General features: G+C 33.2%; 1 protein-coding gene across 2 annotated transcripts in view; it reads right to left on the reverse strand.

Moving 5' to 3' along the window:
* Positions 1 to 15,081, reverse strand: part of KIAA0825 (KIAA0825 ortholog) — a 467,916-nt gene that overhangs the window by 318,835 nt on the left and 134,000 nt on the right. For both annotated transcript variants that reach the window (XM_024123740.2, XM_055086663.1), the window contains 2 exons: positions 9,965 to 10,126; positions 2,302 to 2,396 (listed from right to left, as the gene is read on the reverse strand). In XM_024123740.2, the coding sequence (XP_023979508.1) occupies positions 2,302 to 2,396; positions 9,965 to 10,126 (257 nt within the window). The remainder of the gene's footprint in view (positions 1 to 2,301; positions 2,397 to 9,964; positions 10,127 to 15,081) is intronic.

Raw genomic sequence — 15,081 nt, forward strand, 5'->3', positions numbered from 1 at the left:
TCCCACTAAGCGTTAATTTAATGCTCTTTTTTGTACTGCATATACACGCAGTACAAAGTAATAAAGGTGATTCATCTTCTAGAGCTAAAATTCTATGATCCCATAACTCTATAATCAGAAAAAGTGGCTCTCCTTCTCATTATGCTTATAATTAAGATGTAATTGAAATTTCCTTTCTAAAGTTTATTTGGACCTTTAACATCATAGGGCCTGCCTAAAGATACAACTCTCATTTTATTTTTACATAAAATGAATCAGGGGCTTCCCTGGTGGCGCAGTGGTTAATAATCTGCCTGCTAATGCAGGAGACATGGGTTCGAGCCCTGGTCCTGGAAGATCCCACATGCCGCGGAGCAGCTAGGGCCGTGTGCCACAACTGCTGAGCCTGTGCTCTAAAGCCCACGAGCCCACAGCTACTGAAGCCCGCGCGCCTGGAGCCCATGCTCCGCAACAAGAGAAGCCACCGCAATGAGAAACCCATGCACCACAACAAAGAGTAGCCCCCACTCGCTGCAACTAGAGAGAGCCCACAAGCAGCAACAAAGACCCAACACAGCCAAAAACAAACAAATAAATAAATAAATAAATTTAAAATGAATCAATAATTGAATCTACTCAGCTCATATAATTTCTTTTCTCATAAGTGAAACTTTGCAAGTGCCATGCGTGTAGTTCTGTGCTGTAACAGTATTTTCTTGGGATGCATTTATGATAGAAATATAAAAAGGAACCTACCTTCATAAAAATTAAAAACAACAACAACAACAATAAAACTCTGCTTTTTGTTCCCCCACCAGGGCATGTCTATTCATTAAAATCATTCATTCATGCATTCAAGGCAATATGTTACGGGGAAAATTGCCATCAATTGCCATGGTCACAGTGACTTTTTGTGCGTGTGTGCGTGCCACGATGATTACCTTTGCCCATGGTGATTTATATGTAATTATACTACCTCCTAAATTCTCTTTTCAAAATATGGAAAACCAAGCATGTTAACAGCTGATCTTAAAAAGAAAATTGAAAACATTTACTATTCAAATCTCCTCCTAGAAGTCTATTTATTTACATAAAATATCATGGCTTACTTCTACTCTTCCCATCTGATGTTTGGAATCATACACCTTCCAGTTAGAATATAGAAGATTTACTAGTTGATCCAAGAAAAAAAAAAGAGGAAATAATGTAGTTTTCTGTTCTGTGTACAAAGGAGCTACCCACTAAATCCCTTTCTTCTATTACCTAATGCTAATTTCTTAATATCTACTCTGATTTTTGGTTAAAACATAATGTATAATTTTGCATTTTTCCTGATTATTTTCCTTGCTTTCTACATTGAAACTCTGTTAAAACTCTATGTTCTTTTGCCTTTTTAAAGGTTTACCTACTAGATCAGTCAAGATCCATTCAGAAAATAGAAACCACTCGGTATTTTGAAAGGAAGAATTTTAATGTAAGGTATTAATTACTAAGGTGATAGAAGATTTGAGGAGCCAAACATGGGTTATGAAGCAAGACAGTTATTTTATTACTATTACTACTACTACCACTAGCTACGACCACTCCTAGGGGTGGAGGAACAAAGAATGGGAACAGTGCTATGGAAGTGTAGTCCCTGGGGCCACCAGTGAAGGAGGCCGATCTGCCAGGCGGACCTGAAACCTCAGAGAGAGGACTGTGTGTGGAGAGCAGCATGGAAGAAATGAAGGAGTCACAGCTACTCCTGGAGATGTTCTCTAAAACAAAACAAGGGGAAGAAATCCTCTGGTTTCTCTCCAAGAACTACCCTCCAGTCTTCCCTTAGTGCTTTTCATTGGCCAAACCTACCCAGGTCCAGAAAGCAAGAAAGCCTGGAAGAGGTTTTTCTCTATAATACAGAACAGAGCAGAGGAAGAGTGGTAATAGATCTGAGAACAAACAGGGGCATGCTGGGCACACTCAAATAAGAGGCCAGTTCAAACTATTCTTTCCTCTTTCCTTTCCTTTTTCATCTCCACTTTCTCACTTTTCAACAATTGCCTACAGTCCAAATTCTCAAGTTGTAGACCCCAAGTGGGATGAGAACAAAGATCTCTTGACTGCCAGCTCCCTACTCCTTGCATGGAACACACTGTGCAGCAGAGCAGTGTTCCCACTAAATTCAACTCTCATCAAAATTAATATGACAATTTTCAACCAGGAATTATTTTTTTAGTGGCAAAGGGTAAAACTCAAGACATTTCGATTCATAAAGGAGTCATATAAAAATGATGATGCTATTACATATGAATAAAAAACCACCACCCATTTTTCCTCGCTTACCTCTTTTACTGGTAGCAACTGTTCTGAAGGAATACTGGTTTCATTTGTTCTAGGTTTCTCTATTACAACTTCTCTATTGGATGTCTCCAAAATTTCTATGCAATAGAAAACAAACACACAAACTTACATTAAAAAAACAAACCATACTATATGTGATTAATAGGTTAAAATTAATTACATAGAAAAGCTCTATCCATAGTACACACACAGACACACACATACAAACACATCACGGTACAAAGAATACAGTCAACAAGATGTAGGGTGATATTGTCATCACAATAATGAGAGGATCAAAATATAGAGTCCTTTTCTATACATACAACTTGATGGAATTTATATTCATATTTGATGTATATGCATATATAATCTGTAAAATTCAGATCCTTTTATCATTAATTCATTATCATGTTAATAATGTAGGATAAGTTAACAATACAAAGTAAATATTAATTTCTTTGTTCATTTAAAAAGCTAAATTCTAAAGTACTGCTTTAAAAATCAGTGTTGTTCTTTAGCACATTAATATTTCTTTTTTTGAAACAAGAGAGAACAAAAGCACATGGATAAACATCATCATATCAGGAAAAATTATACTTTTAATAAGATTATCAATAAGTCATTGGAAAAACACAAACACTGAGACAGGTAAGAAATGATCTCTAGCTTCTAAAATGGAAATACTTCCTCAACTTTTATTTTTCAGAATTAAGAAATTCTTCCCATGGGAAAAATACAGATCTACAAAAATGTAATGAATAAATACACCGAAGAGATCCTTCCATTTTCTATTATGGTTCTATTAATTATAGTTTAATTCAATATGAATGACTTAGCAATTATCTTTTTGTTTTGCTTAGACTTGATATATGATGACGAATTATATAGCATGATTAATTTTTCTTTTATTTTAATAATCTTAAGAGTCATTTTCTCCTTATGTCCTGGGCAAACAAATCTCCAAATATCAGTGATTCTTATCGGTAGGGCTTCTGACAAATATAGTCATCTAGAAAATATGTGGGACATTTGTTTGTTTTTTCTAAATATGGTTCTATGAGCTTAATCATGAATGATTCCTAAGTAACACAATCCACAGAAACATTCTCTCAAAAGGTAAATATTCCATTTGGTAGGTGATAACAACAACCTTTTGAGAAATGTTATCAGAGTTAATTCTGAGGAAAAGTTTCCCCCAACTCTAGTGTTTCTTAACACTTTGGATTTGTGAACACTTCATAGAACTTGATTAAAGTGACAGAACACTTCATCCAAAATGCACAATATGACTGTGTGCGCACACACACACTCACACGTGCTATTGGAGATTCCCAGGCCCTCTTGTAAAGCACGTTCATGATCCTCAAGGGGCCATGGACTGCAGTTGAGGAATCCTGCTTCATTTCTCAACACACATAACAACATAGACAAGGTTTTAGATCAGTGTTATACCATTTAACCTAAAATGCTTTCTCTATGGCTTGCATTTTATTACATCTTTTGCAGAAGCTAGTGTTATTAATAAGGATCAATCTCAATACTGAAATAAAATCCAGATTAAGCAGATTTTTAAATAAAGAAAAATGAAACTATAAGTCTATTAAAGAAAATATGGAATTTTTTCCCAAAAGATACAAGATAGAGATTTTTCAGAAGGACACAGAAGCCATAAAACAATTCTGCATAACAAAAATATTGTTAATTGAACTGGATATGAAAAACTGGCTTGTAACTCTCTCTCAATGTCCATAGCTTTTAAAAAAAATTAATAGACTTTAGCTTTTCGAGCAGTTTTAGCTTATTAGAAAAAATTGAGCAGAAAGTACAGAGTTCCCATATACTCCCTCTCCCCCTGCTCTCAGTTTCCCCTATTGTGAACATCTTACATTGGTTTGGGATATTTGTTACAATTGATGAACCAATATTTATAGATTACTATTAACCAAAGTCCATAATTTGCGTTAGGGTTCATTTTTTGCGTGGTGCAGTTCTATGGCTTTGCCAAATGCATAGTGTCATGCATCCACCATTACTATCACACAGATTAATTTCACTGCTCTAAAAATCCCCTGTGTTCCACCTACTCACCGCTACTCCCCTCCTCACTCTCCTTAGCAACCACTGATCTTTTACTGTCTCTATACTTTTGCTTTACCCAGGATGTCTTACAGTTGGACTCATATAGTATGCAGGCTTTTCAGATTGCCTTCTTTCACTTAGCAATATTCATTTAAGTTTCCTCCACATTTTGTGTGGCTTGATATCTCTTTTTTTAAATCGATGAATAATATTCCATTGTATTGGCATACCACAGTTTATCCATTGACCTACTGAAGGACATCTTGGCTGCTTCCAAATTTTGGCAATTATGAATAAAACTGCTGTAAACATTCATGAGCTGGTTTTTGTGTGGACATAAGTTCTCAACTCATTTGCATAAATACCTAGGAGTGTGATTACTAGATCACATAAGGCAAGGCTTAGCTTTATGAGATAACAACCACACAGTCTTCCAAAGAGACTGTACTATTTTACGTTCCTATTAGCAATGAATGAGGGTTCCTGTTGCTTCACATCCTTGCCAGAATTTGGTGGTGTTAGTGCTCTGGGTTTCGGCCACTCTAGTAGGAGTGTAATGGTATCTCCTTGTTTCAATTTGCCTTTCTCTGATGACATATGATGCTGAGCATCTTTTCATATGCTTATTTGCCACCTGTATATCTTCTCTGGTGAGCTCTCCAGATCTTTTGCTCATTTTTAAATTGAGTTTTTTGTTTTCCTGTTGAATTTTAAGAGTTCTTTGTATATTTTGGATACAAGGTCTTTATCAGATATGTATTTTGCAAATATCTTTTTCTCAGTCTACGTTTTGTCTTTTCATCCTCTATGATCATTCCTTTTTACTTAGCAATTCCACCTTAGTAACTTTCTGTCCAGATATACATGAGGACATATAAGACATAGTTCAAGTAAATTTGCCGTATCATTGTTTGTGGAAGCAAATGAAGAGGAAAAAACAACCCTATGTGTCTATTAATGAGTAGCTGATTAAATTATGGTACATGCACCAACAGAAAACTATTCAGCTGTTTTTCTGAATATGGGGTGTTTCTAGATAATTGTTAATAAAAAAAAGAATCTCTGTATAGTATGACAAGATTTTGTGTTATTTTAACATGGGGATATATATGGAAGTAGTTGCCTTTGAAAAGGGAAACTAGACAAATGGAGTGGAAAAAGACAATTTTAACCATATATTCTTTTATCCTGTTTAAAAGTTTTACTACATGCCTAGACTATTATTGGAAAATATTTTTAAAGAAGAAAAAAAAAATAAAGATCAAGTTGTCAATGACATGAAGAGGAAACACTTGGATTCTTAATGTCACTTTACTTTTCTACAGATAGGTCATAAAAATAGTTGATGTAAAAGGTATTCACCCTGGAAAAATAACATTAATTCAAAGCACAAGCTTTGCAGATATATTCTTGGGACTAACTATTTGCCATCGTGTAACTATAGTTTAAAACTTATAAAAAAGGTTAATTATCTTATATTTATCATTTCATTCCCAAATACATTCTGCTTATTCACTCAAAGTAACGGGCTTTGATGTTTACACACACCATCTGCCTATTTTCAAGATGAATTAAAAAATAAGATAAGCTTCCCAAGACTTCTTTTGCTGGTGAGCAATTCCATAGTAAGATAGAAAAAGAATTATTGAGCAATTATGATAACCTGTATAATATAATCTTCCCCTCCAAATTAAAAAGGTTTAAAAAAATTTAATCCTATACAGAGAAGCCAAAGGGATTATTTTAAGGCAGGATTCGTAACACTGAATCTAGACTAGTAAGATATCTCACGATTTTAACCAATTGTGGCATTTTTATATTCGTTTGGAATTCAAAATGGTCAATTTCAAAATTTGGCATTGTCAAACTTTATGAGCTCTTTGAACATTTAACAAATTATTTCACCTATTTAAAAATATATTGGACATTCTATACACTTATTAGCATTGTCTAGAGAAGGTAGCCCATTTTTGGCTCATCGTTCTAAAACATAGTTATTTGCATGCAGTCAACACTGGTTTCTTTAAGAGCGTGCCCAGACTAAGGACCTCAGTAGAGTAGGGCAGAGGGTCACAGGAATGCCAGCTGCTGAGCAGCCTCTGCCTATGGAGTTCGCTGTGGTTCATTTTACACTTCTGGTTAGTTTCCACACTGCCGTTTTCTTTCATAGAGAGTAGAGGTTGGCAGTACTTCCCTGTGACATCCACTTTCACACCCAAATTGGTCTTCATAGGCTCCCATTGTGTGCACTACAAAGCAACTTGCCTTGTTGGCAGCTCTAAGTGAGAACTACAAGTCTCTCTTTTCTTTACTGTTCTTTTCTGGCTCACAAGCAACCTCCCACCAAAAGCTGAATCTGTAGAAGAGACTACATCCAAGAGATAATACTATGAAAAAGTATGAAGAGAAGCCCAGGTGGCCACCTTGCAAATTTCCAATGTGGAAGCCTTCGACCTCTCTGCCCAAGAAACAGCTAAAGTCCTAGTGTAATGAGCTTTACAAACCCTAGGAGCCTCTTTACCTTAACTACATACGCCTCCCTAATACAATCCCTTAACCATCTAGCTAAGGAACTCTTAGAAGCCATTTGACCCCTCTTAAGACCCCCTAAGAGTACAAACAATCTTTCAGAAGATCTGAAATCTTTGATTCTTCTGAGACAAACCCTAAGTGTTCTTCTTACATCCAATTGAAGCAGCCATTGCTTTTTGTCATTGCTGGGGCTAAAGAAAAATGAGGGCCAAGAAACCTCCTGGTTTAGATAAATCTCAGATGCCACCTTTGGAAAATTTGAGGAACTGCCCGAAGAACAGCTTTATTCTGAAGGAGTATTAGAAGTGCCCCATAAATCAAACCCGAGTCCACTCCATAAGATAAGATCACCTAAAAGAAATACAGTAAGATCCCATAACAGTGAAATAATGTCCTATCATTTTTCTGAAATGACCAAAAGAGAAAACCATCAAATCATGACCAAACAAAAGCAAATAAATATAATGACTAAATATCTTTTCTTTCTCAGAAAATATTTCTTGTGTCTCTTCAAAATCTATTGCATTGTATTCAAATTCCTAAAAGCACTGCCAAGTTGGCCAAATCTACATTATAGTAGTAAACATCAAAGTAAAAAGTAAAACATTTGGTTAATCATCTTTATATTTTCTCTATGTGATGTTAAGCACCTGGATATTTTTAAAACATCTTGACAATGAAAAAAAAAACCTTACTTTTCATCACATCGTTTTGGTTACATAGACATACTAGGCAATTCCTTCCAAGATCTTTATTAGCAAAATATGTTCCAATCAAAACGAATACACCAAAAACCAAATGACTTGATCTTTTTTCTCCCCATCCTCTCCCACACAAGATTTCTAAGCAAGACATTAACTATCAGGATACCTTAAGATTCATTTGGTTTCTTTAATCATTCAAGAAATCTTTTCCTTCCTGATTTAAGAAACCAAGGCTTTTGATAAGAAATGATTAACGTGGCTACACTGAATAAACCATTTAAGATTTTTCTTGACAATTTCCCTCAAGATCATTCTTTTCAGGGATCCATTTACATAAAATTATGGCAGATTAAATCTTGGCTTTGTTACAAAAATATATGAATGAAGAACACATATATCACAAGAGGATGTTCTAATACTTAGACATTTCTTACAGCTGTCCTTCAAATTTCCTTCCACTTACTATGTTTGATAATCCACAAATGTGTTTCTATAGTACACTATTATTAATGTGATACTGAAGTTGCTTTTATCTGCCATGCTGCTTATATGATGACAAATTTGGGGTAAGACAGTATATTGTGGCATAATTATATATTTTCTCTGTTGATTTTACTCAATAATCATAACTATTGCTCTCAAATACACAGCACTGGCAAGTCTCAACATTGTTTGATCTCAATCCAGTGCAGTTGAACCAGCTTTTTCTTTTTCTCCTTTTTTCCTGAAATCAGTGTGTCAAATCTTTGCTTCAGTTCTTGGCTATTTAACTTTTATATCTTTAGAATACCTCTCTAACACAACTCTAGTTTTGAATTTATGCTGCCCTTAAGAGGAATAAAGTTCTCAGAATGAGTTATTTCTCAAGGGCCTGGCCTAGGACCAATACAAGATGAATCCAAATGGATATGGGTCTAGATGCTTTGGAGTTCACTCTGTTTTTTGATCCACACCTCAGAAAAGATCTGCTAGAGATGTGGATGAGAGATGCCAAATCGTAGCCGGGCATGATGGATGAGTACCAACACCAGTGTCAACTGCTTGTGGCACCAATAAATTTTTGTCAAAAATTAGGACATCATATTTCTCTATTCAGATCTCTCTTTGATCCAGTTAGTTCCATCTAGAAGACCCTCTAGGACTCACATTACCTCCTAATAAATCGACTTTTTCATTCCAACTTTTAATTTTCTTATTATCTGTCCTATGTTTTTATTATTTTCCCATTTGATTTTTTTGTCAGATTCAGAGATCTATATTACACACTCATTTTTCTTCAAATTACATCCAAATTTGGAAAAAACAATCTACATTATTTATTTTATAATTTAATAGTGCTGCTTAAACTTAACCTGAAATGTAACCAGTAACCTATGCTTAATATAAAACAAACTCCAATCCTATAACTTTTCTAACATTATTTACCCAGGCTAGGTAAATAAATACAAAAGTAAATATATTAAACTACATGTAATTTTCACTAAGAAATCAGGTTTTGAAATTTGCAGATTGATTTTTAATCACTTGCTTCCCTCACTTTGTTTTGCAAATGCAGCCACTATTCAAATTTACTCTCCTTAAAATGATACGTGGTATTATGTAAAAGAGAACTTTGTATAGTCCACTCTGATATAGATGAAAATCTTTATAAATATAGATATGAAAACAGAGAACATGTCTTAACCATTATGCCTCTGAATTGTTAGAAACATTATTTGAACACACATGGCACAGTTTTCTTTAAAAGGATTTTGTTGAGACTAACTAAAAACAACATATTGTATAATTATAATTACAATTGTAACAACTCACATTTATTGTTTATGATATGCTAGACATTCTTTTAAATATTTTACATTCACTAAATCATTTAATTCTCACAACCCTACATAATATATTGGAATCTAAAGCACTTAATACTGAAAGAAAATAAAGAGAAAGTTAACTTAGTCTTACATCATCATTTTAAAGATGAGAAACTGGTTGTCTAAGGAAACTAAATATTTTGCTCAAGGTCATCAGGCTGCTAGTGGCAAAAGAGGAGCTACTAGACCATCCGGTCTCCTTGATATTTCCAAAGGCTAGGCTGTGTTTCTTTGAGTTAAAAAAAAAAAAATTGATCTTATTTTAACTAAAGACAATTATCCAAAATTGACTTATGATGCTTTTCAATTAAAACTATGGAATTTACAATGTATAAAGGATAAAAATGTAATTTCATGGTGTGCTTTATAGTTAATGTTTATTTAAAGAATTCTGTCCTGTATTTTTGTTTTTTTCAGGTAATGGTATAGATTTAATAGCAGGAAGCAAAAACAGAATTATAGATTTGCAGAAGAGCATACTACCTGAAGTATTCCTGGGTGTCTTGAGCCATAAAAACATTTCTTCAAACAATTCCTGAACATTTTGTTCCAAATTCAAAAAGGATTTTATGAGCTGTGATAAGAACTCGAGTTCATCTAAGGAGAGGAAAACATTTCTTCCTTTCTGTGGGCATTCAGGAGTAACTGTGAAAAGAGCAGATCAATACTATTGAACATGTTATGTGTTTTCTCATTCAATATTAGAATAATCAATGATTCCTTAAATCATCAAAACTAACAAGATCCTTAATAATTAAACCAAGTTTGTTCTTTAGTAAATACATATAAAATCTCCTGGGAGAGTCTTTTTCTTCCCCCCCTCCCCGGGAAGCTGGAGATAAGTATTCTGTTTGATGCAAACATGACAATTAAATAATTATATTAAATCTCAGAGTTAATAACAGGAATGTGATTTGTCGTTATAAAATCACATCTTATACAATTCTGTTTTTTTAAGGTCTGGCATAATTTGAATCTAGTCACAAGGAAATATCAGACAAACCTAAACTGAGGGACTTTCTACAAAATAGCTGGTCTGTACTCTTCAAAAGTGTCATGTCAGGAAACACAAAGACTAGGAAATGTTCTAGTCAAAAGGAATCTAAAAAGACATGACAACTGAAATCAATACATGATCAGCATTTTATTTTATCTTATTATAAAGGACATTATTAGGGTAATTTGATGAAATCTGAGTAAGATCTACAAACTAATGCTATTACTGCATGACTATTAATTTTCTGATTTAGACAACTATACTGTGGTTATGAAAGAGAATGCCCTTGTTCTTAAGAAATGCACGCTGAAGTATATAAGGGTAAATACTTGTGATTTATTCTCAGTTCAGAAAGAGAAATCGTTTTAAGTGGGAAAGAGAATGCAAATTTGGAAATGTGGTAAAATATTAACTTTTGGGGAATCTGATATTTTTTAAAGTGTGAAATTAAAATAAAAATTTAAAAGAAAAAAAGACTAGATAAAGGATATAAGTCTTCAAGACCTTAAAAGTGTTGTTCCTACATCAATAAAAAGAAGCAAGTTAACTTATTGAATCTAGATTATATTATTCATGAAATCATAATTAAAAATAACTTTGGTCTAAATAATTATGATATCTATTGCTTTCCTAAGAACAATACAACTCAAAAGATTGATTTTTTCCCTCACAGTGACATTAATTGTTGTCACACTACCATTTTAATATGATTAAAAAAAAAAACCTTATACTCCTTAAGAGTATGGAGAAAAAGACTGACCTCACTAAATGGTACTTTTGACCAAATTTTCAAGGATTAAAAAAAAAAAATCCTTCCTTTTTGATTGCCACTTCTTAAAACATGTATATAGGAAGTGTCTTGAAGCTAACTTACAAAATGGAAAATTTGTAAACTCTTAGAAAGTAAGCATTTAAAGTGCCTTTGGAGAGAAAATACTGAGTGCTACTTAGAAATGATATAAGGTCTAGTGATTCCATGTGAGGAAAAGATTACCTTTGTCACACGGATTTAGAAGGAAGTTTCCAGAAATGTAACAATTTTATGGGTTATCCACTTGCTTAACTGAAACTTTAAAATGTTGGTATCAAATCTGTAGCCTTGTGATACAGTCTTTCATATGATATAGGACCAAAAATGTCATGGTATCTTTGCAGATAGTATGAGAGAGACCAGTCAGCCAACTTAAACTGTGGAATTTAGTCCTGTTCTTAAAGAGTAAAAACATGCTTAAAAAAATCTTTAAGTATTTACAAAAACTGTTTCACCTCTACATTGATGCTAACCCCACATATATTAAAGTCTATCTCTAAATAGCCCTACTCACATCTACTAGTCTCCCATAGGCATGCCAGAGAACACAAGCGTGTACAATCATCATGTATAACTAAGGTTTTGCCATTAAAATCATGACCCAAAAATGAAAAGAAAGGAGAACAAATATATTATGATTCACTTAGCTGTTGCTTGATTCTCATTTGGCCTGTAGATGGAAGCTGGTCTAACCTTTTAAATCATAAAGATGTTCTTTTTGGAACCAGATTGTTTACAAGGCAAATTTTCAAAAATTTTAAGAATTCTTCCTAATTCTTTAATAGTTCAGCTGGAATTAAACATAGGTTTTGTGTAGCTCAATTCTAAATTGGAAATATTGTGACTGTTTACAAAGTAAGCAAAAAAGCCACCCCCCCAAATCTCTGAGAATTCTGTATAGATATATATATATATGACCTAACAGTGCTACTTGTTTAAAAATATGTAGGGTTGGAGGATTATACATGAAAAGGTCTTACCTTCATGACCTGGATTTAGAAGGATCTGGTACTCCAGAAATGTAACAATATTGAAAGGCAAATCTATTTCAATTCATGAATCATTATAACTTAATAATGAAAGAGGATAGAGTAATATGTATGACCTAAGTCTAATCATTTTGTCCCTGAAAAGCAATGATTATGATACAGGTCCATTAATTAGTAGTTCTTTTTTCCTATTACTATTAGCTCAGTGTTCTCCCAAGGTGCATCTTGAGGGTTAATTTATGGGTAAAATAATTTGTGATGAATTCATTTTGTGAAAGTCCAAGTGAAGTAAAATAAAACACGAAGGATGAAATAGAATTTCCCAAACTTATTTCTTTTATTTTCCTGCACAGTATCTCACAGGACTTGTTTTAATCATCACACTTCAGCTCATGATTTCTTTCTGCCCAAGCATACCTATTTTTCTGTTCCTTAGACTTTTCACTGTTAATCACACTAGGAAACGGTTTCCCCCAGCAGGAGTTCCCTTTACTTTTGCCTTCACTAAATTAATCTCCTTCTCCTTCTTCTTTCAGATTAAATTCTTATCTGGATACAATCAATCCAGGAGTTCGCCTTCCCGTGTTAAGCCAATCTGGTCTTTACTTTTTTTTTTTTTTTTTTTTTAATCACTGTAGAACTGTCTCGCTTCAAGAAATTTTGGACATATCTGTTTACACACAGGCAAATATGTTTAGGTGGGTACCAATCATTGTTATAAAATACATGAAATAAGAATTGTTGTTTTATTGTAGAATGAGCTCTATGATTCTTAGGAAATTCAAACTTCTCCTAAATCCCAAGAAAATTATAAAGAAAAAAAATCTAAGTTTCCATTTTAGAGCAAGACATTATTTAAATTCACCATCAACTAACAATGAATAAATTCATGTAAATAATAACTAGATAGCTGAAGTTTTTTCCTCTCTATATATTTTTAATAAAATTTTTTTCTAAAATATAAAATTCTCTGCTATTCTATTATTCGGAGTATTTAGAACATAATTGAAACTTTCCTTCATGACAAGGTTATGATGAAAGTTACTTATTTTTGTGCTGCACTCAGGGACTAATGTCTGTCCCTCTGTTAAAGGGCATTTCTCAAAATGACAATCATTCAAAAAGGGTTCTGTGATCAAATAGGTTTGGGAATTACTACATACTAACGATTCTTTTAAGTGATTCACAGTGCAAATTAGTAAAATAAAGTCTATTCACCTCTATAATAAAGTTAAAAAATTAAAAACTTAATGTATCTCAAACTTTTTTGACCAATGAACACTGGTTTACTGACATATCTATTAACTTCTAGAAATTCTCAAACTGCTTAGGGGACACTGATCTGGATTTCAGTCCCACTTGAGTATTTATAGCTGCTTTGTAGTGTTTCCCCCTATTGTTAGGCATTTCACTGTGGGTTCTTGTTGCTGCCCTTTTCCACTTATAAACCGTTGTTCCTAACAGAATCATGGTATTTTTCAGACTCCTTTGAAAAACTAATGAAAGTCTTCTAAATCCTTGTAGACCCTCTTATTGAAAAAAATTCAAGTAGTCATAGTTTCAGGGCTAAACAGAACAACCTGAAGTCCATCCATGGTTGTCATAGGGCAGCATGGTCCAGGACTTTGTGTTTTATTAAAAATGCAAATCCCTAGGTCATCTCCAGATCCCTTTTAAGCAAGTGCCCCAGGTGAGTTTTCTGCATAGGAAAGTTTGAGACCACCGCCTGAGCGATCCATGAACTCTAGTTAAAAACGCTTGTGGATGAAAATCACTCTCTAGGCATCAGAAAATGGATTTTGGACTTAGCAAGTCAACCAAAGAGGTGCTATTGTATAAAACATCAATAACTATTAAAAACAAAACAAAACAAAACCCTCTACTTTTTCCAAGGTCAAGAAATTTATTTATGATTTTTTTTCATTTCTGGAAGAAATATGGAATGCCTGTAGGGAATTTCTAAGATAAATTATTATTTATCTATACATTTGCCCTGGGCAAAGGTAGAACTGCTCCTAGAAAAAACACCTAAAGAATAGTTAGAGTTCTTTAGGCACACTCATCACAAATGTAAAATGATTTCCTTGAGTCCATAGACTATGTCCTGTTTATTCATTATAGTATCTTAAGAACCCAGCACAAAGTAGACACTAAAAAATACTAGTTAAAAAAAATAAATGTATGAAATCCCTAGAAATATCTAACAAAGAAAGAAATATAAAACAAAGAAAGATTTCATACCTAATCCTAAGATGCATTCTTCAAAACAATAAATATTTACAGATGTAAGTCAATAAATAAATAAGTAGACAAATACAGTATTATATACACACTCTTTTTAGTATTTTGTTTGACAAAATAGATTTAAAAATTATTTCTAAAAAAGAAAATGTGTGCAAAAAGATATAAAAACAATGATGATGTGGAAACTTGATAAAGTATATTGATAGAACTGACTAAAACACAATTTTTTTGTGTTTAAAAATAAAATTATACTTTAGAAAAAAATTCCACCATTAAAAAATGCACATATTCATAGAACTGTTATCTTAAAAAAATAGAGAATCTCTCTCTTCTCTCTGTCTCTCTGTCGCCTGTCTCTGTCTCTCTCTCTCTATATTTATACATACACACACACACGTATAGATATATCACTCATAAAAAATATATAATACTATAAATTATATACTTAGAAGTGTTTTTCACCCAGTAACTAATAGTTAGAATATTAACTCCATTATCTTGTAGAAAAAATAGGGACACTGAAAATAAATCTAGAGGGACATTAAAGCTTCTCACATTT

Source organism: Physeter macrocephalus, chromosome 8, assembly GCF_002837175.3.
Source record: "Physeter macrocephalus isolate SW-GA chromosome 8, ASM283717v5, whole genome shotgun sequence".
NCBI lineage: Eukaryota > Metazoa > Chordata > Mammalia > Artiodactyla > Physeteridae > Physeter > Physeter macrocephalus.